The sequence below is a fragment of the Hemitrygon akajei genome, chromosome 19, assembly GCF_048418815.1.
Source record: "Hemitrygon akajei chromosome 19, sHemAka1.3, whole genome shotgun sequence".
NCBI lineage: Eukaryota > Metazoa > Chordata > Chondrichthyes > Myliobatiformes > Dasyatidae > Hemitrygon > Hemitrygon akajei.
The window spans coordinates 69,622,227-69,649,385 of record NC_133142.1 but is presented as its reverse complement, the minus strand read 5'-3'; the positions used below and the strand labels follow the sequence as shown (position 1 = coordinate 69,649,385).

Below are 27,159 nucleotides of genomic sequence, written 5' to 3'. Positions count from 1 at the left end.
CACTGAGAGTTTTATTCACTCGGACACAGTGCAACGCTGCGGACTCGTGACATGGCCGGTAAGCCAGAGTGTCACCATGGCTTCTGGATCGGATTCCACAGACATCCGGGGGGGGTTGTGTAGCTACATTGGTGGTGCAGGGCACAGAATATCGGGACTTTGCGTTACTGGTCATGCCTCAACTGTGTGTCCCTGTGCTATTGGGGCTCGACTTCCAGAGCCGCCTGAAAGGTGTGACAATGGAGTATGACGGGCCCCTCCCACCAATCACTGTCACAAATCCCCAGTTCTGTAGGAATTCATCACATACCCCGCTACTGACCACACACACATACCGACCTGCACATCCCACCCAGCACCATGCCAACAGCCGCGCTACAGACACCACTTGCAGCCTCTCCATCCTCAAGATCCCTCCCCCACCGCTGTTTGCCAACCTGACCCCCGACTGTACACCTGTGGCAACTAAAAGCAGGAGGTACAGCGCAGGGGACAGGGCCTTCATTCAGTCAGAGGTGCAGCGGCTGCTCAGGGAGGGGATCATTGAGCCAAGCACAAGTCCTTGGAGGGCCCAGGTGGTTGTTGTTCGGACCGGGCAGAAAAATAGGATGGTCGTGGACTATAGTCAAACCATCAATAGGTTCACGCAGCTTGATGCGTACCCCCTACCCCGCATCGCGGATATGGTCAACCAGATAGCTCAGTACAAAGTGTACTCGACCATAGACCTAAAATCCGCTTACCATCAGCTCCCCATCCACCCGGTGGACCGTCCCTACACTGCCTTCGAGGCGGGCGGCAGGCTCTATCACTTCCTGCGCGTCCCCTTCGGTGTCACGAATGGTGTCTCTGTCTTCCAGAGGGAAATGGACCGGATGGTGGACCAGTGCCAACTGAAGACCACGTTCCCATATCTGGATAACATCACCATCTGTGGTCACGACTGGCAGGATCACGATTTCCAACCTCCAACGATTTTTCCAAGCGGCCAAAGCTCTTAACCTCACCTATAACAGGGACAAGTGTGTTTTTGGAACCACCCGACTTGCTATCCTTGGGTATGTCGTGGATAACGGAGTCATTGGCCCTGACCCCGACCGTATGTGCCCCCTGTTGGAACTCCCTCTTCCCACCACCCTCAGAGCCGTCAAACGGTGCCTGGGCTTCTTTTCCTATTATGCCCAATGGGTCCCCCATTATGCAGACAAGGCCCGCTCCCTGGTCAAGTCCACCACATTTCCCCTCTCAGTCGAGGCCTGCGTGGCCTTCAGCCGCATTAAAGGGGACATTGCCAAAGCAACGATGCATGCAGTGGACGAGACCATTCCCTTCCAAGTAGAGAGTGACGCCTCTGACTTCGCGCTGGCTGCTACCCTCAATCAGGTAGGAAGGCCGGTAGCATTCTTCTCTCGTACCCTTCAAGGCCCTGAAATTCGGCACTCTGCGGTGGAGAAAGAAGCCCAGGCCATAGTGGAAGCTATTAGGCACTGGAGGCACTATCTCGCTGGCAAAAGGTTCACCTTGCTGACCAACCAGCGCTCAGTTGCGTTCATGTTTAGCAACCAACAGCAGGGCAAAATCAAAAATGATAAAATTTTGAGGTGGTGAATCGAACCTACAACTATGACATCCTGTACTGGCCTGGAAGGCTCAATGAGCCCCCTGATGCCCTATCCTGGGGAACATGTGCCAGTGCGCAGCTCGACCGGCTATACACCCTCCTTGCAGATCTTTGCCACCCGGGGGTCACCCGGCTTTTCCATTTCATGAAAGCCCGGAACCTGCCTTACTCCCTTGAGGAAATCAGGATGATGACCAGGGACTGCCAAGTCTGCGCTGAGTGCAAACCGCACTTCTACCATCCTGAAAAGTCACAACTTATCAAGGCCACCCGCCCCTTTGAGCGACTGAGTGTCGACTTTAATGGCCCCCTTCCCTCCACCAACCACAATGTGTACTTTCTTAACATAATCGACGAGTACTCGCGGTTCCCCTTTGCCATCCCCTGCCCCGATACCACTGCCAAGTCTGTCATAAAAGCCCTGCGGCAGCTCTTCACTCTGTTCGGATATCCCTGCTATATCCACAGTGATAAAGGGTCCTCCTTTATGAGTGACGAGCTGCGCCAATACCTGCTGGCTAGGGGTATTGCTACTAGTAGGACCATGAGCTATAATCCCTGGGGAAATGGACAGGTGGAGAGGGAGAATGCCATGGTGTGGAAGGCCACACTCTTAGCCCTTAGGTCAAAGGGATTGCCTGTCTCTCGCTGACAGGAGGTCCTCCCCGAGGCACTCCACTCCATCCGCTCCCTGTTATGCACGTCCACCAATGCCACCCCTCATGAGCGACTCTTTTCTTTTCCCAGGAAGTCGGCCACCGGGAGGGACCACCCTACTGGCTTGGCTGACGTCCCCAGGGCCAGTGCTGCTCTGGAAACATGCGAGGAGCAATAAATACTCCCCGCTGGTCAAGAGGGTTCACCTACTTCATGCGAAACCCCAGTATGCCTACGTGGTCTTACCTGATGGGCGGGAGGACACGGTCTCCGTCCGCGACCTGGCGCCCGCAGGAGCACCAGACCCTTACCCCGAACACTCCACGGTGACTATGAACCCTGTACCCACCGATGTATATACCCACGAGACACCGCGCACACCAAGCCCTACACAGACACCTCACGACACTCCCATACTGGGTGCCACACACACGCATGAGGGATTACTGACGCCTAACGGGCTGGCACCTCAAGTCAGGCCGGAACCAGCACAACCACCGTCACCGGTGCTACGTAGATCGCAGCGACAGACTCGACCGCCTGATAGACTTAACCTGTAAATATACTTGTAAGAAACTTCGCCCCGTGGGGACTCTCTTTTAAAACAAAGGGAGGGGGGGTGAATGTGGTAAACTATGTATACCTGTCTGGACATGCCCCTCTGCTGACTGCTCCTGTGGCTCCTCCCACAGATCCCTGTATAAAGGGGATTGGGGCACTACTCCTCCCTCAGTCTCTGAGATGTCGTGCTTCCTTTTTACTGCTAATAAAAGCCTATCGTTCACTTCCTGTCTCTGAAAGTTATTGATGGTGCATCAGGGATACCCCCAGATTTAAACACCCTAATTCTGGCCCAGCTATTAGCAAAGAAGAAATAACTAAAGCAATGAAAAGCATGAAACATGGAAACACCACTGGACCTGATGAAATTTTAGTGGAAATGATACAAGCCCTAGAAGATCTGGGCATAGATATTCTTTTGAACTGTTTAATGGCATATATGAGTCTGGTGTATTGCCTGACGATCTCTTGAAATCAGTATTTATAACTCTGTCAAAAATTCCTGGAACTATTGACTGCAAAAATTATAGAACAATCATCCTTATGAGTCACATAATAAAGATTTTGTTGAGAATTGTTCTGAGTTGAATTAAAAACAAGTTAAGGCCAGAAACTTCTAAACTGCAATATGGGTTTATTGAGGATAGAGGAACTACGAACGCAATTTTCATACTACGAATACTTTCAGAAGGGGCAATTGAATATCAAAATGATGTCTTTTTATGTTTTATTGATTTCACTAAAGCATTCGACAAAGTGCAACATGAAAAATTATTTCAAATTCTTGCTAAACAAAACATTGACAGAAGGGACCAGCAACTGCTCAATACTTATATTGCAACCAAATGATGGCAGTAAAAATTGATGATAATATAAGCAGTTGGACTAAAATTCAAAGAGGAGTTAGACAAGGATGCGTTGCCTCACCAGAATTATTTAATATCTATAGTGAAATGATTCTCAGAGAAATAGAAGACCTAGATGGGATAAAAATTGGAGGTGTTAACATCAACAATATAAGATATGTAGACGATACCACCCTAATAGCAAGTGCTGCAGAAGACCTACAAATCCTCCTAGACAAAATAGTACAAACAAGTGCAGATTTTGGTCTAACCATCAACCGTAAAAAAACCAGATGTATGTTAATATCAAAACAGCAGGATACTCCCAACTGCCAATTGTGCATCAGTAACCAAGAGATTGAACAAAAGACCAGCTTTAATTACTTTGGTAGCTTTATACCATAAGATGCTAGAAGTAGAAATAAAAAGAAGAATTGCCATTGCCAAAACCAACTTCCAAAAAATGAAACCCATTTTTACCAACAGACACATTTCTATGACAACAAGGCTTAGGCTACTAAAATGTTACATCTGGTCTATCTTGCTGTCTGCTTCCAAAACATGGACTGTAACACCAGAACTCCAAAGAAACTTAGAAACAACAGAAATGTGGTTTCTTAGAAGAATGCTGAAAATATCATATAGAGATAGGGTAACTAATGAGACAGAACTCCAATGTGCCCATACAGAAAGATCTTTAATGAGAACATTAAATGAAAGGAAACTTAAATTCCTGGGCCATGTCATCAGAAAGGGAGAAATAGAATACCTTACCTTACAAGGCCATATGGCTGGGAAGCACGGAAGAGGAAAGCAAAGAAGAAAATATATGGACACTGTGAAAGTACTAACAGATCTAAGTGTGTGAGATATCATTGACGATGTGGAGATCCATGATCGCCCAAATGTGTAACGTGCAAGGCACATGAAGAAGAAGAGGAAGATACTTATATGAATACTATTGCCCAGCATAAACCAAAGGGTCTTGAAATCCTTCTATACTGTAAAAGAGTGCAACTGAAACTTGTGCATTGAAGTAGACCATCAAGCTTTGATGTAATAGAGAGGTCTTTTCCTTTGAACTGACCAACATAGAGGAACTTCAGAGGGTCCAGAACCACAGATCACATGATTGAGTGGTAATCACTGTGGGAAATACTAGGGTGGATCAGGGCAAGAAAGGTAATTTCCTTGATGGTGTGTCTGAAGTGTGGTTGTATAGTGATGTAGTGGTAGAAGGGGTAGGGCGTGGTTTTGCACGATACACCCCTGGATGGTACAGGGTGCCACCATGCATTTGTGCATTATATGCATGGAGGATCCAGAGTCAAAATGGCACATTTCAGTTTTCTGGTAATTTTTTTAAAAGAGATTTTTTTAAAAATAGCTTTATTTGTCTCATTTACATTAAAACATACAGTGAAATACATTGTTTGTGTCAAATGAACAACGCAGTCTGAAGATGGGATGGCCTGCAAGTGTCACTACACATCGGGCACCAATACGCATGCCCCCAACTCACTGATCCTAAGAGTACATCTTTGGAATATGAGAAAGAACCGAGCATCCAGGGAAACCCTGTGGTCAGGGAAAACTGTACAATCTCCTTATAGACAATGGCGGAAATCAGACCCTGACTGGTGATTACTGGCACTGTAAATCAATTGTGGTAACTGTTACTCTGCCGCACCCAGATTGCCTGCATGGATCACATAAACGTTGCGTTACACTACATAATTTATTGGCCTAAATATATTTATCAATGTATATATCATCCATTCAGTTAGTAGTTCTATTCTTCCATATCACAAGTGATTCAAATCACCCACTGCTGTTTAATACTCAGATTTAACTCTTCCTTTGAATGATTCGGTACTTTTCTACAAGCCTGCTTCCTACCCGCAACCCACCCTCAAACATCCTGTACCCCTGAACAATAAACACATCATATTGAAAAGACTGTCAAAGTCGAGTTCATTGTCATGTGCACAGGTGTAATGAAAAACTTACCTGCAATGGCATCACAGACAGGTAACATCATACAATCAGCATTCACAAGGTAAGCTTAAATCAAACACAACTTTACCAGAAAGGACATTATTGCAACAGAAAAGAAATAAGATCTACTTTAGTGCAAAGTGTTTAAAGTAGTCATAGTGTAGCAAAACAAGTGATTGAATTAGAGTGGTTAGAGTGCGCCCCACATCTGAGGAAAGATGGCTGGCAGTTCATCGAAGAATGATCCCAGGAATGAATGGCTTAGTATTTGAGGAGTAGTTAATGTCACAGGGCTTGTCCTCAATGGAGATGAAGGGAAATCTCACTGAAACCTATTAGACCTTGAAAGGCTGGGCAGAGTAGATGTGGTGAGAATTTATCTGAGGGCAGAGCCTCTGAATAAAGAGATGTACATGACCATTAAAACTGATATGAGGAAGAATACCTTGAGGGTGGTGAATCTGGAATTCAGAGTTCCGAGGAGGCTAAGTTATTGGGTCTATTTAAGGCAAAGGTTATTAGATTCTTGAAGAGTTAGAGGGGAAAAGTGGGAGAAAGTGGTTGAAAATTAATCAGCCATGATTGAATGGCACAGCAGACAGTGCCCTAACACTGCTCCTAAGTGTTCTGGTCTTATGTACTGGGAACCTGAAAAATCAATTTAGTTCCTGTTTTGTACTTAATGAATTCCATTGTCCAGTATTTCTAATAAGAGATTTAATCGTTGCTATTTTTTGAGAATGATTGAGTCGTGCTAATTTCTAACGTAAGATTCTACCTACCCTCAGTAGATTTTTTCTAGTTAATTCAGTTTTCCACCTTAGATTACAGATCACAACCTCTTAAATGAATGTTTCAAAGATATTTGAGTGTCCTGAAGGGATTCTGGGAGATGGTGACAAGTGTTACATCATCTACAAAAAGCAACGCTTCACACTTTAAAAATCTGCAGAGCTTCTTTGGGCCAATCCTTGTCCTGCTGATGGTATAGATATATCACTGCATTTTGCATTGCATTCGCTATACAAAGATGTCCCATAGTTCTGCTCTCTGGATATTGTCTTCTTTGCACAGTATACTCCAGGGTTCCACATCTGTACATATAAAACAAAAACCTATCGAATATTGAAAGGTCTAAATTTAGTGGATGTGGAGATGATGTTTTCTATAGTGGATGAGTCTAGGACCAGAGGGGAGAGCCTTCAGATGGAGGGACGTCCATTTAGAACAGAGATGAGAATGACAACACACACAAAATGCTGGTGGAACACAGCAGGTCAGGCAGCATCTATAGTGAGAAGCGCTGTCGACGTTTCAGGCCGAGACCCTTCGTCAGGACTAGATGATGAGAATTATTTTGTTTAGCCTGAGGGTGTTGAATCTGTGGAATTCATTGCATCAGTGGTTGTCGATGCCAAAACATTGAGTATATTTAGAACTGAGATTGATAGTTTCTTAGTTAGTCAGGGTGTCAAAGGTTAAGGGGGGCAGGAGAAGGAGGTTGAGAGGGATAATAAATCAGCCATGCTGGTCAGGTAGTAATGGGGAACAAAGAAACTGCAGATGAACTTAATGGGTATTTTGCATTTGCCTTCAGTATGGAAGACTCCAGCAGTGTGCCAGAGGTCCATGAGTGTCAGGGAGCAGGAGTGAGTACTATTGTTACTACAAAGGAAAAAATGCTAGGCAAACTCAAAGTTCTTAAGGTGGATAAGTCATCTGGACAAGATGGACTACATCCCAGAATCCTGACGGAGGTTGCTGAAGAGATAATGAATGCTTTGGTCATGATTTTTCAAGAATCACTTGATTCTAGTATGGTCCCGGAGGACTGGATGATTGCAGTTGTCACTCCACTCTTTAAGAAGGGAGGAAGGCAAAAGAAAGGAAATCATAGGCTTGCTAGCCTAATCTCAGTGTTTGGGAAAGTGTTGGAGTCTGTTATTAAGGATGAGTTTTCAGGGTACTTGGAGACTAATGATAAAATAAGTCAAAGTCTCATGGTTTCTGTAAAGGGAAATCGTGCCTGACAAATCTGTTAAAGTTCATCGAGGAAATAACATTCAGGGTAGACAAAGAGGCAGTGGATGTCATTTACTTGGATTTTCAGAAAGCATCTGATAAGGTGCCAGACCTACGGCCGCTTAACAAGATAAATCCGACGGTGTTACAGAAAGGATACTGGCGTGGATAGAGGAGTGGCTGACAGGCAGGAGGCAGGGAGTGGGAATAAAGGGGGCCTTTTCTGGTTGGCTGCCAATGACTAGTGGTGTTGCTCAAGGGTCAATATTGGGATCGCTACTTTTCACATTATTTGTCAATGATTTAGGTAGTGGAATTGATGACTTTGTGGCAAAGTTTACAAAAGATATGAAGATAGATGGAGGGGTAGGTAATACTTCGGAATCAATGGAATTGCAGCAGGGCTTAGACAAATTGGAAGAATGGGCAAAAAAGTGGCAGATGGAATACAGTGTTGGAAAATGTATGATAATGTATTTTGGTAAAAGGAACAATAGGGCAGACTATTATCTAAATGGGGAGAAAATTCAAACATCAGAGGTGTAGAGGGACTTAGGAGCCATCGTGCAAGACTCCCAGAAGGATAATTTACAGGTTGAGTCCGTGGTAAAGAAGGCAAATGCAATGTTGGCACTTATTTCAAGGGGAATAGAATATAAAATCAAGGAGATAATGGCAAGGCTTTGTAAGACATTAGTTGGGCCATACGGACTATTGTCAACAGTTTTGGGCCTGCATATCTCAGAAAGGATGTGTTGCCATTGGAGAGAGTCCAGAGGAGGGTCACAAGGATGATTCCAGGAATGAAGGGGTTAACATTTGAGGAACATTTGGCACTTCTAAATTCCAGTGAGCAAACTTACTGGAGTTTAGAACAATGTAGGGCAATCTCATTGCAACTTACCAATTGTAGAAGTGACTAGATAAGGTGGAAATGGAGAGGATGTTTCCCATGGAGGAGGTATCCAGAACTCAAGGGAACAGCCTCAGAATTGAGAGGCAACCTTTTAGAACAGAGGTAAGGAGGAATTTTTTTAGCCAGAGTGTAGTAAATCTGTAGAATGCTCTGCCACAGACTGCAGCGGAGGCCAAGTCCGTAGGTATTTTTAAGGCAGAAATTGATCGTTTCTTGATCAGTCAGGGCACTAAGGGATATGGTGAGAAGACAGGAGTATGGAGTTGAGTGGGATCCGAGATCAGCCATGATGAAATGGAGGAGAAGACTCGATGGGCTGAATGGTCTAATCCTGCTCCTATGTCTTATGGTCTTCAGGAAGGGTAAATTGCAAATGTTACTCCACGCCTTAAGAAGTGAAGGAGGCAAAAGACAGGAAATTGTATGCCAGTTAATATGCTTAAAGTTTGGAAAGAAGTTGGAGTCCATTATTAAGAATGAGGTTTTGGGGTACTTGAAGACACATAATAAAATAAGTTAAAGTCAGCATGGTTTCTTTCAGGGAAAATCTTGCTCAACAAATCCATTGGAATTGTTTAAGGCAGGATAGACAAAGGAGTGCTTTGGATTTTCATAAGGCCTTGGAGAAGGTGCTGCACATGAGGCTGCTAAACTAGGTAAGAGCCTCAGATATTACAAGACAGATGCTAACATGGATAGAAGACTGGCTGACTGGCATGAACGAAGAGTAGCAACATAGGGGGTCTTTTCAGTTTTGCTGCTGAAGACTACTGATGTTCAGCAGATGTCAATGTGGGACTGCTTCTTTTCACATGTCAATAACTTTGACAGAATTGATGGCTTTGTGGCTGAGGCTGCAAACGATATGAGGACAGGTGGAGGCCTGGCAAGTAGTGCTGAGGAAGCTGGGAGCCTGTAGAATACCTTAGACAGAGGAGAATAGGCAAAGAGGTGGCAGATGGAATATAGTGTAGAGAAGTGTGTAGTTGTGCACTTTGATAGAAGGAATAAAGACATAGACTATTTTCTAAATGAGGAGAAATTCAGAAATCGAAGGTGCTCTTGGGAACCCTCAAGCAGGATTCCCTAAAGGTTAACCTGCAGGCTGAGCTGATGATGAGAAAGGCAAATGCAATGTTGGCATTCATTTTGAGAAGACTAGAATATAAAAGCAAAGATGTAATGCTGAAACTTATAAGTCATTTGTCAGACTGCACTTGGAGTATTGTGAGTAGTTTTGTGCCCCCTATTTAAGAAAGCATGTACTAGCATTGGAGAGGGTCCAGAGGAAGTTCAGAAGAATGATCCTGGGAATGAAAGGGTTAACACATGATGAATGTTTGATGACTCTGGACCTGTACTCTTTGATGTTTAGAAGAATGAGAGGGGATCGCATTAAAACCTATTGACTGTTGAAAGGCCGGGATTGAGTGGATGTGGTTGAATCTGCCCTGCCATTCCATCATGGCTGATTTATTATCCCTCTCAACCCCATTCTCCTGCCTACTCTCCATCACCTTTGATGCCCTTAATATTCAAGAACATATCTACCTCTGCTTTAAATATACCCAATGACTTGACCTCCACAGCTGTCTGTGGAAATAAATTACACACATTCATTACCCTCTGGTTAAAGATATTCCTCCTTATCTCTGTTCTAAATTGACGTACTTGAATTCAGAGGCTGTGCCCCTTGGTCCTAGAACGACTCCCTCCCCCCCATGCTATTTCACTATAAAACTGCCTGGATAGGTGCATGTACAGTATGTTAGGGACATAAGTACTCACTGTCTGTTCTCACCCATATACTCTCTGACCCTCAGCAACCATACAGCAAGAGCCATGCAGATAGCAGGCATGGTGGAAAACACTGTCAGTAAGATTTTGCTGTCTGCATCAGTACAGTAAGCTGAGCTAGTCTTCGTGTAGCACAGCCTTACCAGAGAAAGAAACATTAGGGAGGCTCAGAGTCTGATGACCATGAGGGAGAGCTTGGAGAAGAGCATATACAAGAGGACCAGGAGGAAGAATGTTGCTTTCAGAGCAAAGGTCCCTGTTCAGGAGGAAGAAAGTGGCTTTTGAAGGAAATGACCCTGTTCTGCTTCCACAGAATTGTCTTCCTGTCAGGCATCTCAGTGACTGTGAAGACTGACTTTAATCCCTTTTAGCCATTAATAACCTGGAAGAATTTACCAATGAGCATTCAGTAAAATGGATCATGGATGTGAGATGACCAAAGGGCCCTTTACTGAACTGTACAGCTCTAAGATTCAGTGACCCTATGACCAGAAACTTAACTGAACAAGCCACATAAACAATAGTTCTAATTGTGAATCAGAGTATGCTGATTTTACTCTGAGTGACCTGTTTCCTAACAAATTATGTACTTTCCAGCATTTACAAGGCCCATGTCAGGAATGTCTTGGACTTGTTACGAACCCCGTAACTGGGTCACTTACCAGCAAAGATAGAGAGGTCCGTTGAAGTCTGATGGTACTATCTTTAACAGTATTTATTGGTAAAAATACACAAAAATAATATCAATGCAAACATACAGATAATATACGTTGTCAATACTAAATCTAAAAGCGCGGGTATAATAATAATCAATAAGAAATAGCTCTATCGTTGTCTAGGGGATAATGTATTGTCCGATGGAAATATAAAAGTCACTCAAGTTCATTCAAGCTGCAGCCTTTGGTTGGAGTCAAGAGAGAGTTTTTAGAAACTTGCCAGCTTTTCCTTTTTATGATGTTGATCCTTCCAGAGTTCCGTTGGTGTTGGTTTCTCCGTTAGCTAAAGCCGTTCTTCCGTGGTAAGGCCCCAATCCCGGCAAAGGGAAAGGACGCACGTGAGCTTCCCACCGGCTGTCGCTACCAAACGCTGTCACGGGACTTCCAGCGTTTCTCCTGGTGCGTCTAAAAGGGTTGTTCCCCAGACCCTCTTTTATCCTTACTCACGGGGTCTCAGATGTCAATCAGGTTGGGATGATGTAATCCCTCAACCAGCCCACTCTGGTCATTCCCTGAGGGCTTCAATGAATAGTACAGTACTCAATACACAATTCCGTCTCTAAGAGACAATGGCTGTTATCTGTGGCTTTGTATCGCGGAGGCCAGGACACATTCCAAACGTCTCTCTCTCATTTCCTGGGTCCCAGACCCGAATTAATAGCGATCTTGCGATTCTCAAAAAGGAGGGGGCTACTTTGTACCCTTCGGCCCCTCAGAGTTGTGGCACATTTGTAACACCCCCTTTCTTCAACGCGTTTTTACCATCGGTAAAAACGAAGTAATACAGAGTCTCACAGGATTTTAGAATCTAACACAATACAAAAGTTTTTTTTTCACTGCAGAGCAATACAGTTATACATTCAATTCAGCATCTAAACAGTTACCGATTACATTGTCACTTCCTTTAATATCTTAACATCTTGTACCTTACTAAAGTCTTGTAGCATCAGACTTCAATTTAATAACCACCTTTTTAAAATTTCTTTCCTTCAGCAAACAAAAACTAAAGAGTTGTGATCTTAGCTTACGTGTATACTACAAAAGTTCATGCAAATACTAATGTTTATGTTACTTTCAAACTTAACAGTCAATCTTCCATGGGGGTTGTCTTTATTATTCACATGCTTTGTCGAAATCCCTTAAAACCGGACCCTGCTATTTAAAAATGGCATCCTGTCAACCCTCGCCCCTTTTCCAGTTAACTCCCACGTGGTGAGCTTGTGCACCATGGTGAAATAGGCTTTCGCCCGCTCCTTTCATAGGAGTTATTTTATCAATAATGTGTTCCAAACTTAGACCATTTTCCGAATTTCCACACAATTCTTTAAGTTTAAGCAAGTTGCTAGTTTTCTCTTCAGGACCCTTCAGGCTATTAGTTTTCAGTTTAAACTCTTTGTTCAAACAGCATTTCGAATTCTGCTTTTTCACACCACACTCTTGAATAACAATAGCGTGTGGGGCACCTTTACATTCCAACTCAACCTGTAATTGATTCGCAGGCACCGCGTTATCAAGCTATTGTATCTGTAGCCTGGTTGCTGCTTCTGACATCAATCCAGTCTTTAAAATTTCTTCATTCAACTTAGGAACTACACTTTTCCCTTTTCTTTCAATAATAATATTCACCTCACCACCTTTTATCTCCTCACTAACTTTTAACACACCTTCGAACACAAACAACTGGGGATTCTCACTTCCCACTATTACCAAGGTTAACTCTTTCTTCACTGAATCAAGTCCATCTGACCCACAAGGACTGCATTCCTTTTCAACTGAATCAAATACCTCAGACTTTTTCTGAGCTCCATTACTAGGTTCAGTACCACGTGCGTCCACATCTTGAACACACTCAAACGGGACATTTGCCTCTTCCAGGCTTTCAATACCCGTACCCTTTTCAAATTCTAAATTCCCCTGATCCTCCCAACTACTCTCTGGGCAACTCCCTTCCGGAGTAAACTCAACCCCGTGGGCTGAAACAACCTCATCTGCCAACCCAGCAGACTTCTTCAAGGTACGGGCACCCTTTTCATCTAGGACTGCCCTCATTTCATTATCGGGAACACCTTTAGAATTTTCAACTTCTTCAAACAGTTCTGCCAAACCAGACAGATCATCCATGTCCAACCCTGGACCTTTTAACAGCTTTATCTGTTTCTCATCTTTACTTCGTGCCTCTATAAATTTTCTTCTGACTAAGGGCAGGACTACCCCCTCACCCTTACTCTCTTTCACGGTACTACTCTCCGTTTTACCCCCCCTCTAAACCCTCGTGGTACAGGGTCGGTAAAAACGTCTCGGCCAAATCGATACTGGCCGGATTTAAACTGCTCTCTGTCTCAGCTGTCTTTCTCGACATGCTGCGAGTGATCGTGCATGTGGGATAGATCTTGGAATCTAGGGGCGGGACCTCAACACTCACAGGCTGGCTCGTCAGCTTCATTGCTGACCAAACCTTACCACCGGCTAAATCGTTACCAAGAAGGACGTCCGCGTCAGTTCTCGGGAATTCTGATCGCACCCCTATTTCATCTGGTCCAGATACCAGCTCACAATTTATAATGATTCTATGCAAGGGCACCGTTTCTGTCCCCTTTCCTATTCCTTTCAAAGCTACCATTCCCGTCTTGCGACCAAATTCAGTACTTTACTGCTAATCAATGACAGTTCAGCTCCCGTGTCTCTCCAGATCTGCACTGGAACTGGTGTGCCTCCCTTTCTCACAGCCATGGTTCCTTTTGACATACATGTCTCAGACCCTTCTCGTACTCTGTCTACCTGGGGCTCTCTTGTCGATTTTCTGATTACCACGGCACATCCTATAGGGACTGCTGCTTTCCATTTTCCTGTCTCCTTCCTCGGAGCAAGGCACCTAGATGCAAAATGTCCCCCCTTTCCACAATTAAAACAGGTCAAGCCAGGAACTCTCCTGCCGTCTTGCCTCTCCTCCCCAATCTTACCACTAGCTCCCGGCGGGACCTCTGCCTCAGCCGGCGGGCTTTCTCTACCATTCCCACGGTCTCTCTGGTAACTTTTATTCAAGGAAAACTTTCTCTTGTGGGTTAGGACATATTCATCTGCGAACCTAGCAAATTCGGAGATAGACTTATTCGGCTTCTCATTCAAATACATCCAGATATCCTCCGAAACACAACCTTTAAATTCCACAATCAGAATTAACTCCCTGAGACGCAAAAAATCCTCTTCCACTATTTCTGCTGTACACCAACAATCCAAGAGCACACCCTTCTCATAGGCAAACTCGGTATACTTCTGATTCCACCCTTTCTTTAAATTTCTGAACTTTTGTCTATACGCTTCAGGTACCAATTCGTAGGTCCAGAGAATGACCTCCTTTACTTTTTCATAATTCTCCGCCTCTTCCTCCTCCATGGACAACGCCGCATATGACCGTTGTGCCTTCCCTTTTAACACACTTTGTAACAACGCCACCCACTGCTCTTTGGGCCACTTCTGATTCACTGCCACCTTTTCAAAAAGCAAGAAATAACTATCAACATCCGTCTCCTCGAACGGAGGTACTACCCTCAACTCCCGACTAACATCAAACCGCTCCTCTCGATCTGACCCTTGAGCTCTTTGCTCTTGCCTTAACTTCTCCATATCCAAGTCATGTTGCCTCTGTTTCTCTGCCTCCCTCTCCTTCTCGGCTCTTTCCTTTTCTTTCTCCGCTCTCTCCCTCTCTTTTTCAGCTGCTTCCAGCTGTTTTAACTGAATTTCATGCTCCCTTTGTCTCTCAGCTCTGTCCTGCTCTAACTCCTTTAGCTGGAGCTCATGCTCCCATTGCTTTTCGGCTCTTTGCTGCTCTTTTTCCTTTTCGGCCCTGTCTTTTTCTTTCTCAGCTCTTTCTTTTTCCTTCTCAGCTGCTTCCAGCTGCTTTAATTTAATTTCATGTTCCAACCTTAATTTCTCCAACTCTAACTGAGCCGTCCCACTGGCTGGTACCTTTTCAGGGATATTTTCCAATACCTCAGCAGAAAACACATTCTTCACAATATAATACTGAGTTATGGCCCTCCGCACCTCCCGCTTTTTCATCGACAACCTCACCTCTGCGAGGTTTAGTCCTTTCGCAATATTTATTAATTCCGACTTTGTGGCCGCCTCTAATGCCTCCAGAGTCAGGTTTTCTATAAATACACCCACGTCCATCTTTGCTGGTTTCCCGTCTGGCTACCCGCGTAACCAGATCCAAGTTTGGACTTACAAGCTCGATTCACTGGCCCCCCAATTTGGTATCAAATCCCGAGACGAGAACCCCAAGTTGTTATGAACCCCGTAACTGGGTCACTTACCAGCAAAGATAGAGAGGTCTGTTGAAGTCTGATGGTACTATCTTTAACAGTATTTATTGGTAAAAATACACAAAAATAATATCAATGCAAACATACATATAATATACATTGTCAATACTAAATCTAAAAGTGCGGGTATAATAATAATCAATAAGAAATAAGCTCTATCGTTGTCTAGGGGATAATGTATTGTCTGATGGAAATATAAAAGTCACTCAAGTTCATTCAGGCTGCAGCCTTTGGTTGGAGTCAAGAGAGAGTTTTTAGAAACTTGCCAGCTTTTCCTTTTTATGATGTTGATCCTTCCAGAGTTCCGTTGGTGTTGGTTTCTCCTTTAGCTAAAGCCGTTCTTCCATAGTAAGGCCCCAATCCCGGCAAAGGGAAAGGACGCACGCGGACCCCCACCGGCTGTCGCTATTAAACACTGTCACGGGATTTCTAGCGTTTCTCCTGGTGCGTCTAAAGGGGTTGTTCCCCAGACCCTCTTTTATCCTTACTCACGGGGTCTCAGATGTCAATCTGGTTGTGATGATGCAATCCCTCAACCAGCCCACTCTGGTCATTCCCTGAGGGCTTCAATGAATAGTACAGTACTCAATACACAATTCCGTCTCCAAGAGACAATGACCGTTATCCGTGGCTTTGTATCGCGGAGGCCAGGACACATTCCAAACGTCTCTCTCTCATTTTCTGGGTCCCAGACCCGAATTAATAGCGATCTTGCGATTCTCAAAAAGGAGGGGGCTACTTTGTACCCTTCGGCCCCTCAGAGTTGTGGCACATTTGTAACAGACTATTATTAACTTGGCTGAATAAATTCAGTTTCACCAACTCTCAAGAAGCCTGACAACATAAGACCATAAGATGTAGGAGCAGAAATAGCCCATTTGGCCCATCGAGTCTGCTCCGCCATTCAATCATTGCTGATCCTTTTTTCTATCTCTTCCTCAACACCAGTTCCCAGCCTTCTCCCCGTAACCTTTGATGCCACGTCCAATCAAGAACTTATCAATCTCAGCCTTAGACCAGCTCCACAACTGCATGTGGCAACCAATTCCACAAATTCACCACCCTTTGGCTAAAGAAATTTCTCTGCACCTCTGATTTGAAAGGGTGCCCCTCTATCCTGAGGCTGTGCCCTCTTGTCCTAGACTCTCCCACCATGGGAAATATCCTTTCCACACCTTCTCTGTCTGGGCCTTTCAACATTTGAAAGGTTTCAATGAGATCCCTCCTCATCCTTTTGAGTTCCAGCGAGTACAGACCCAGAGCCATCAAATATTCCTCAAATGATAACCTTTTCATTCCTGGAATCATCTTTGTAACATACAGAACTAAACATCTGACTTGATTGCCATCCAATCAATCACACAAAGTATTCCCTCTCTCCACCACCAGTGCACCATGCTAACAAAGTCCCTTCCAGAAATATGGCAAGGCTTCTTCAATAGAGCCTTTGAAGCTCAGTATCTCCACCATGTAGATGGCAGGACTATGAGATGCACAGGAATACAATCGTCTACAAATTCTTTTCCCATGGACTGACCTGGAGATTTATCTCTGTAATTAATCGCTCTGTTATTTTGCTGAGTACAAATCATGGCAAACCCTCCCTAACAGCAATGTGGAGTACTTTCACAACACAGACTGCACTGGTTGAAGTGGATGGCTCGCCATTACATTCTTAAGAATAACTCAAGCTGGCCAGTCAGCATTGGCTTTGCCAGTAACACCTGTATCTTAGAGAGGAATAAAAGATAGACTCCCTTCTTCATTATGTTACCCATGAAATATGAACAAGAAGACAAAATAGCAATGTTTGCTGATTTTCTCAAATGTCATCCACACACCGCCCTAGGGCCTTCAGCAAAATATAACTATAAGGCAGCTTACCCCCTCCCCCCCCCCCATCATCTATCTATTCTAACTTGTTTCTCTCTTTCCCAGTACCGATGAACAGTCCCCAGGTTAACAGTTTCTTTTTCCACAGATGCTGAGTGCTTCGATCACTTTCTGATTCTGTTTAGTTCCTGCCTGCTTGTGATAGGCCTTTGGCGCCCGAATTGACATTCAGCTGGAAACCGAATGAGTGAGCATCAGGAGAGAAGTTAGATGTTTATTTTGAATTTTGCCCCTTTGCCCGGCCATCAGGACAATTGCAAACGATGATTGGATCCTTACAAACCGGATTCTTCCATTCCACATGTACAGCCTTGCCTATGTACACTTTAACCCTCCTAACAGTGTAAGCTCACATAAGAAAAATATAATATCCCACTTCTCTGAAACTCTTCCAAAATCAAATTAAACACACCAAACAATATTTCAGCTAGAAAAGCTGAAAATAGAGATCACTGGAATGGAATCAGACAGCTGGAATTTAAAATAGATTCTTCTCAAACCAAAAACAGAAGAATTGCTCTTTCCCAAAACGAGAAATACATGTTATAATTGAAAACGAGGCTTTGTAAATTTGGTTTTGGGTTTGTGCTCTGTGGATGCATAATATCAGAATTCTTGATGCCAGACCACTGGTTTATTTAAATTCCTCAGCACTGTGAAATGATTTCAGATAGTACAGTTCTTGTCAAGCACCTTTTTGTTTTGGGTGATTTCAACGTTTAAGAGAAGTTTGGATAAGTTCATAGATGGGAGGGCAATAGAGAACTATGGTTCCAGTGTGGGTTAATGAGACTTGGCAGAATAATAGACTGCTACAGACTAGATGGGCCAAATGGCCTGTTTTGCACTGTAGTGCTCTGTGACTTGTGACCGACCCCAAGCTGTTTTACTCAGCATTGGACTGCAATTTGGAGAAAAAGATGATGATCGTCTTTCTCCTCCTCTGCCTTTTCAATCCTTCTTCAGGAAGGCTGCTTGAATCACAAGGGTTCCTTCAGTAAAATAGGATTAAGCACAGACCAGATTCTAGAAAAGTGCTGACGTTGATCTGAAGTCGGCAAAGTATGCATTAGGTAATAGAATATAAAGCTTTTTGAGATCTTAAAGAGTAACCCATCATCACAGTGGTACTCTGACAATACCAGGATCTGAATGTCAAATTGCAAGGAAGTAAATCCTATATCATAATGGCATAAGTACTGTATATTTCCTGTGCACTTTCTCATATCTATTAAACTCCCACAACCCCCTTAATCTAAGTTCACCCCAGTTTTAGTACAACTCCCTTGCTGTTTGATGTACCATGTGACTGATTTGTGGAGATAAAAATATTATTAACGACCAAACAGCCAGTGCCTATATATTTGTTTCTGTTTTCTAAGTTTCACAAAACTTACATAAGATGAGAAGGACTTAGTTAATTCTTCTTTAGGTCTTCTATTCCCAGCATGTAAATTATAGAAGTATTTTTATCACCAACCCACGTAGTGTTGTGCATCATAAAAAATCAGGAATAGAAATAATTTGAGTAATTTGACTTTATTCTCCTTGGAGAAGGGTAGTTTTGTCTAAATGCTTAAGCTTTCTGTCAGTTATTTACAGTATTCCCCATTAATAGTTGTTACTACCTTTGAACTTATTAGTCATAAAACAGACACAATGGAATGAAGAGCCTGCTCCTCTTCTCTGTGGTATGTAGGCAACTGGACACAAGCAAATCTACTAGGTTGATCTAATCATGTATTTGACATGCAATTCTTTAACTCAGATCCAATACAAGGAGACAAGGCATTATGGGCCAAGAATGGTGAAAATCTGAATTGAGGCAGAAGGCAAAGAGCCACTGTCAAAGTTCAGGGTAAATTTATTATCAAAGTACATATATGTCACCAGATACAAACCTGAGATTCATTTTCTTGTGGGCTTACACAGTAGACCCAAGGAACACAACAGAATCAAAGGAAGACCACACCCAATAGGACAAACAACTAATGTGCAAGACACCAAACTGCGCAAATATAAAAAGAAAGGAAAAATGAATGATAACAATAATAAATGAACAATAAATATCAAGAACTTGAGATGAAGAGCCCTTGAAAGTGAGTCCTAGATGGTGTGAACCGTTCAGTGATGGGGCGAGTGAAGTTGAATGAAGTTATGCCCTTCTGGTTCAAGAAACTAAACACAAAGTACACTGCAGATGCTGTGGTCAAATCGAGATGTACAAACAAGCTGGATGAACTCAGCAGGTCGGCCCAAAACATTGACAGCTCATTTCAACGGATGCTGCCCAACCTGCTGAGTTCATCCAACTTGTTTGTACGTCTTGGTTCAAGAAACTGATGGTTGAGGGGTAATAACTATCCCTGAACCTGGTGATGTGGTTCCTAAGGCTTCTGTACCTTCTTCCTGATAGCAACGGTGAGAAGAGAGCATCTCCTGGGTGGTGGGAGTCCCTGATGATGGATGCTGCTTTTCTGTAACTGCACCCGGTGTAGATGTGCTCAGTGGTAGGTAGGGCTTTACCTGTGATGTCTTTCTTTAGTTCCCCAATTAATAACTAAAATGAGTTTTGATTTACATTTGAAAGGCAGCTAAAGGAACTGTAAGAACCAATGGCATATATAAAAGACAAGATAAGATTGCTTGCTTGTCAAAGTGGTCTGAAACTGGCAGCACACTCCCAGTGTGCATATATTGGGCAATCTTTTTTCAAATGTGTAGGTGCCCAACTAAGCAACACAAACCAACATAGAAGATTATACATTTTGTACATCATATTATGCAAGTACAGTAATATTCAATGATAAGGCTCTAATTTATTAAATAAACTAATCAAGGAAGTCCTACCCGATTGTCCTCTTGCAGATCCCATTCAGCTGAATATACATGATGATGGACACTACTGGTACAGTTGGAGAACTGGAAGAGACTGGCAAACATTTGGTTGTTCTCAGTGGTGTCAGGGAAAATTGGATCCTGGAAATTGATTCCATGTGGCACAATGTTGTAACTTTCATCCAGCCTAAAAGCAAGTGGAAATTTCAGAATCTTATTCAAGGCCCCTGCTTTGCGTACATTCAAGCCGTGTTCCGGAATATGACAATCTGTTGGCATAAACTGACAGGTCTAAATTAAATGGAAGCAAACTGTAAGCACAGGCAACTCACCGCTGATCAGATCTTTTAGCCCAACAAAGTGATGCCAACCACTGACATTTTGTTTATAAAGGATATCATGGTAAACATCAGAGAATGTTTGTACCTGCTCCTGGATAGCAGTGGTTTGTATTCGTGGTACACTATACTGCTGCCACAAAACAACTAGCTTCATGGCAGATGTCAGTGGTAATCAGTGATTGTAATTCCTTTATCTTCAGAGCTAAAAATCCACCCTTTCCTCAAAATCTGCATAATACTTGCCTTCTTCACAACAATGGAGATTAGTCTTCAAAAGTAAGTTATTAATATGTCTGAATGAAATATCTAGAGGTCATTAAATATTTTGAGGGCTTGGTGAAGTAAATGCAGGGATATTAAGGTTCATAGCCTCAAAATAAGGGTTGGCAATTCAGAACTGAGATGAGAAGAAACTTCTTCACCAGCATACAACAAGTCTTTGGAAGTCTCTGCTAAAGAGAGCTGAGGAGACAATGTCACTGAGTATATTTAAGAAGTATATTAATAAAGTGGTAGCATAGCAGTCAGTGTGACACTATTACACCTCAGGGTGCTGGAGTTTGGATTTCCATCTTGATGGCCCCCATACCAGTTTGTATGTTCTCCCCATAAGCTGCATGGGTTTTCTCCTGCATACTCTGGTTTCCTCCCACATTCCAAAGATGTACCAAGTAGTAGGTTAATTGGTCATTGTGAATTGTCCCGTGGTTACGCTAGGGTTAAATCAGGGCCGCTGGACAGTGCAGCTCGAATAGTCGAAAGGGCCTGTTCTGCGCTGTATCTCCAAAGAAAAAATAAATAAATGCTTGGAGGATAAGGGAGACAAGAGATATGGAGTTGTTGCAGGAATGTGTGAAACGATCCTAACAAACTGATATTATAGTTCTGGGGCTGAATGATTCATTCCTGCTTCTACTTCTTACGTTCATTTGGAACACATTTTGAAATGTCAAGAGAATATTTTGAAAGCATTACATATGATTGGAAAGGGAATTCCTCAATTTAAATTTGTATTTTATGTGCTTTAGATATGTCATTCTGATGAATCAATAAGTTACTTTTGAAGACTAATCTCTGCTGTTGTGAAAACAGCAAGCATAATGCAGGTTAACAGAAAGGCCGGGTTATTAGCTCAGAGGATAAAGGGATTAGAATCTTTCCCCATAAACGTATGGGTTTCCTTCCACAGCCAAAGGATACGCTGGGGAAAATAAATAACCCTTTAATGTAACTGAACAGCAAAGAGAATCACAGGGGAGTTAATGAGCATGTGAAAGAGAACAAACTGCAGGGAATGGAATTGATGTGACTCCTCTTCTCTGAGCTTTCATGGACAAGATGGACTGAATGGTCTCTTTCAATCTTATAATAAGTAAGTAAGAAAGCAAGTAAGTGCACCGACACAGATCTAAGTTAAGTTAATGTCCTAGCACTGCAGACCCATGATGTAAATTCACCAGATCTGTACATGGTTAGAGAATTTTATGTGTTCAGGTTCTTATCTGATGCTAACTTATGATCTGACAAAACAGACCAGTATCTTCACAACTTAAGTAACCAAGCCCCAAACCAAATATTTGGGGAATAGAATTTCTAAATGAAAAACTAGTAATAGTGAAACTGGTAGTTTATTTTAAAATTATATCTGATGCCCTTTAGAGAGAAGAGAAATCTTCTGTTTTTTTTATTTATTGAGATACAGCTGGAATAGGCCCTTCCGTTTTTTTCAACCATACCCTCCAGCAACCCACGATTTATCCCCAGCCTAATCATGGGACAATTTACAAAGTCCAAGTAACCTCCCAACTGCTACGTATTTAGACTACGGGAGGTAACCAGAGTGCCCAGAGAGAGAAAAAAAACATGCATTCCACGGGGAGGTCAAACAGACTCCTTACAGATGACATTGGAATTGAACTCCGAGCTCTGCGCCCCCAGCTGCAATAGAGTCGTGCTAACCGCTATACTAATTGGCACACAATTCGACTGGACTTTGAGTTTCCCAGTTGCTCTAAACTTAGCCCAAGTTAGAATACCACCAATCCACGGGGGCATTTTAAAACAAAATGAAGTACAATTATTAAGTTGATTAATGTATCTTATGTGTTATCTGGCAGTCCGGCTGTGTGATTTACAGCAGAGGTTACTAGGTGGTCTTGCTACATGATTTATGGCATTAATCCTCTTTACCCAGTGGTCAGATCATATAAATGATGATATATACAAATTTTCAGCCAATGGAAATAATTATTTCGTTTTAAGATAACAACAATGTGCAATCTCAGATGTTAAATTACAATGACTGCCATGGCATTGTTATATTAGAAATGCATTGCGTTTACCTTGATAGTTATTTTTTGCAAATGCAAGTAATTGTATTGTTTACCTATTGTTAATAAAGTTCTGTTTGTAAGTGTATTGGAGTTAATGGCAATTAAGGTGACATTAATTAATTCTAACTAGTTCATGGAAAGGTTCCTGACTGATGTATTTGGTATTGTAATTATATCTGATGTAAAATACAGTGATATGTTGGTATTTACAGTCTTACCTTATCTGTGAAGTTCATTGCCACGGGCAGCTGTAGAGGCCAAGGCTTTGTGTATATTTAAGGCAGATTGATCAGGATATGAAAAGATACAAGGAGAAGGCAGGAGATTGGGGCTGAGAGGATAATTGGATCAGCCATGATGAAATAATGGAGCAGACTCAATGAGCCAAATAGCCTAATTCTGCTCCTATAACTTATGCTCTTATTGTCAATGGTTTTAGTAATTCAGTTGTGAAAGATGATGGAAAATAAACAGGTCTAATGAACGAAGGTTGTTTGCTGGTTACAGATAACTCTAGTCCAAAGTAGACTTCAAGGCTATTTCTGAGTTCTTCATTTTGAAATTATTGCAAGGCTTTCCTAAATTGGGAGCAACCTATACAGGATGCTGGATGGACTCAGCAGGTCAGGCAGCATCTATAGAAATGACTAAACAGTTGAACAGTTAAACACTAAAAGCCAGAACAAACGTCTGAGGAACAGCTTCTACCCCAGAGCTGTGGCCTCCATCACACCACTCCCACAGAACAATGACTGAAACTGTGAGCACACACAAGGACTCAAATACTTGCACTAATGGCACTTTGTGCATTACTGTGATGTTCTGGTGCTGCTGCAACTTATTTTCTGCTACTTATCTATTAAATACTGTTTTTCTGTTACTGTCTTGTTTTTATCTACCGCTTTGTTTGATTGCCTGAGAGGAAGCCAAATAGAGTTTCATTGTACCTATGTATAATGACAATAAAGATCATTTAATTCAATTCAATCCGATATTTCAGACCAAGACCCTTCATCGGGAATGGAAAGGATGGGGAAGATGCCAGAATAAGAAGGAGGAGGACAAGTTAGAATGTGATGGGTGAAGCCAGGTGGGTGCAAGAGGGGAGATGAAGTAAAAAACTGGGAGGTGATGAGTAGAAAAGTGAAACGGCTGGCGAAGAAGGAATTTGATAGGGGAGAAGAGTGAATCGTGTGAGAAAGGGAAGGAGAAGCAGCCCAGGGAGAGGTGATAGGCAATTAAGGAGAACACATCAGAGGCCAGAGTGGGGAATTGAAGAGCAGGGAAAAGGGAGGGGTAAAATATATGGAATTTGGAGGAATCAATGTTTATGCCATCAGGTTCAAGGCTCGCTAGGTGAAATATGAATGGTTGCTCCTTCAACCTGAGAGGTGCCCCATTGTAGTCATCAGGTTTCTTAAGCTGGTGTATTTGTAGAAATGAGTTGTCCTTTCTGAATGGTTTACAACACCTATACCAACTCTGGAAAACTGACTTTAAAGTGGAAGAGTGCAGCTTATATGACAGTTCTCACTTCCATGCGCGCTGAACCAAACCTTGAGACAGATATGACACTTTACAAACACGAGAAAGTCTGCAGATGCTGGAAATCCAAGCAACACCCACAGAATGCTGGAGGAACTCAGCAGGCCAGGCAGGGGTGAACAGTTGACTATTCAGGCTTGATGAAGGGACTCAGCCCGAAACATCAACTGTTACTCCTTTCTGTGGATGCTGCCTGGCCTGCTGAGTTCCTCCCACCATTTTTTGTGTGTTGACAGGTACGACACTTCATTGTTTTGAGAATTTTATCCTGAATTCTCTTTCAAGCTTTGTGCTAGAAATCTTTGGTGGTATGCTGACAAAGATCAAAGTTAAAAGTAAATTTATTATCAATATACATATATGTCACCATATACCACCCGGAGATTCATTTTCTTGCAGGCATACTTAATAAATCCAATAGCCATAATAGAATCAACAAAAGACAGTACCAACATGGTGAACAACCAGAATGATAAAGATAACAAACTGTGCAAATATAAAAAGAAAGAAAATAATAAGTAAATAAGGAATAAATATTGAGATCATGAGATGAAGAGTCCATAGGTTATGGGAACAGTTCAGTGATGGGGCCCACTATAACTCTGTGCTTTACATTAAATATAAACTAAAGTAATACAACTATGTTGATATTTGTGTGTACCTGTAAAGGAAGATGTGTGTTAATTATGTCTGTTATTGAAATCCTTTGATAAATATGCTCATCTTTACTTTCCTTTATTACATGCAAAATCATCTTGGTATGAGCATTAATTTCCAACTAATTTTGTTTGCTTTACTACACCTTGCAAATGAGCTTTAAAGTCTGCTATCAGAATGACTGTAATAACTGCTAAAGCAATTCATATGAACTGAAATGCAGAGAATTAAATGCAAAATCCATTGGCATATATTAGCAAACTCCAGAACATTGCTAGTGGCTCAAGAAAGCATCCTGAAACCAATCACATTCTCTTATTTTGTCAATGATCTTCCTTCCTTTATGTGATCCAAAGCAAAGATGTTCCCAGATGATTTCAGTGTTGCATTTCATTTCCAATTCCTCACATAACAATGTCATTCAGAGCATTATCAGAACTGAAATCTGCTCCTCTCCCTACTCTCTATCGATGTTCTTGAATATCACCATTTACATAAGTTTAAAAGGACATGCTACAAAAATACTATTTCAATGAAGATTTTCTTCGATGTAATCTGAACATGCTGTTGGGTGGCAATGCCAAGCAGACTCATGTTCTAGTCTTGGCCTGGTCTGCTTCTTATGAACCCTTCTCTTTTTCATAAGTCTGAGTGACATGGTGAAGCAGATCAGGTAGTTTTGAAGTCTTATCCTCCTTGTCTAGTCAAGCGTCATGTCTAGACAAGTGTTTGTGTATTACATCCTGATTGCAAACATCTTCAACACCATTGCCCATAGTCAATTAAATCCAGAGCAAAATAGCTTAATTGGGTTCTCACCCACCACTCTAAACATTCACTCTCTCTACTATTATAGCAACTTGTTTTCTGTATGGACCACCTACAAGATGCAGTCCATCGACTTACCAATTCTGTTTTGAAACATCCTATCAAACATCTCTACCACCTAGAGCCACGTCAGAATCCCTGTGTAGCTCCACAAATCATCCTAGCCTCAGAATATATCAATGTTAATTCTGAGTAAAAATTCTGGGATTCTCACCTAAAAACTATTGTTGAAGTCTGTTCATTTTCACTTCCCAATCTGTAATTATAGTTGTCCTTGAATAATATCAAAGCTTTTCAGTTCAAAGACCAAGAATGAGCTTAATTTTTAGTGACAGTCTTCAATGCTACTTTGAACTTTCATTTCGTTCTTCCTATTGGTTAAAATTAAATGAAAAAGAAACATCCAAACAAAAAATCTTGTTAACAGTTTTCTAGCTGTCTCCTGTGCTCTGGAGACAATTCCTTCACCAATGGAATGCACCATCTCATGTCATTATTTTCTCAAAGAGATATTTGAATACTTTTAATAGCTTAATTTGACCTTATAGTAATTATTACATTTTGGAATATTTTTGATTGAAGCATAGTCCCACTTGTCCTTACCTACCACGCCATGAGCCTCCACATCCACAACATCATCTTCTGCAACTTTTACCATCTCTAAAAGGATTCTACCAATAAATTTATCTTTACCTCTCCCCCACTCTGCTTTCCACAAGGATCGTTTCCTCCGTGATTCTCCTGTTCATTTGTCCCTCCCCACTAATCTCCCTCCCAGCACTTACCCCTGCAAATTGCCTAAGTGCTACACCTGTCCAGTCACCTCCTCCTTCCCCTCCATTCAGGGCCCCAAACAGTCCTTACAGTGAGGCAATACATCACATCCAAATCTGCTGGAGTTGTCTATTATGTCCAGTGCTCCCAATGCAGCCTCTTCTACATTGGTGATGCCCATCATAAATTGGGACTGCGTTTTCAAATACTTTCATTCCATCCACCAAAAGTAAAACCTCCTGGTGCCCAAATATTTCAATTCTATTCCCATTCCAATTCTGGCCTGTTGGTCCATGGTCTCCTCTTGGCCAAGATGAGGCCAGCATCAGGATGGAGGAGCAACACCTTCTGCTCTGTCTGGGTACTGGGTAGCCTCTAACCTCCCACCCCCCCCCCCCCACTTTCTTCTATTCCACCTTTTACCTGTTCTGACCTGTCTATCACTTCCCCCGGGTCCCCTCCTCCTATGGTCCACTCTCCTCTCCTATCACA

At 42.5% G+C, this 27,159-nt stretch overlaps 1 protein-coding gene across 1 annotated transcript in view; it reads right to left on the bottom strand.

Moving 5' to 3' along the window:
• Positions 1–27,159, bottom strand: part of ccdc3b (coiled-coil domain containing 3b) — a 45,178-nt gene that overhangs the window by 12,228 nt on the left and 5,791 nt on the right. The window contains exon 2 of the mRNA XM_073072747.1: positions 20,202–20,376. Coding sequence (XP_072928848.1) covers positions 20,202–20,376 — 175 coding nt within the window. The remainder of the gene's footprint in view (positions 1–20,201; positions 20,377–27,159) is intronic.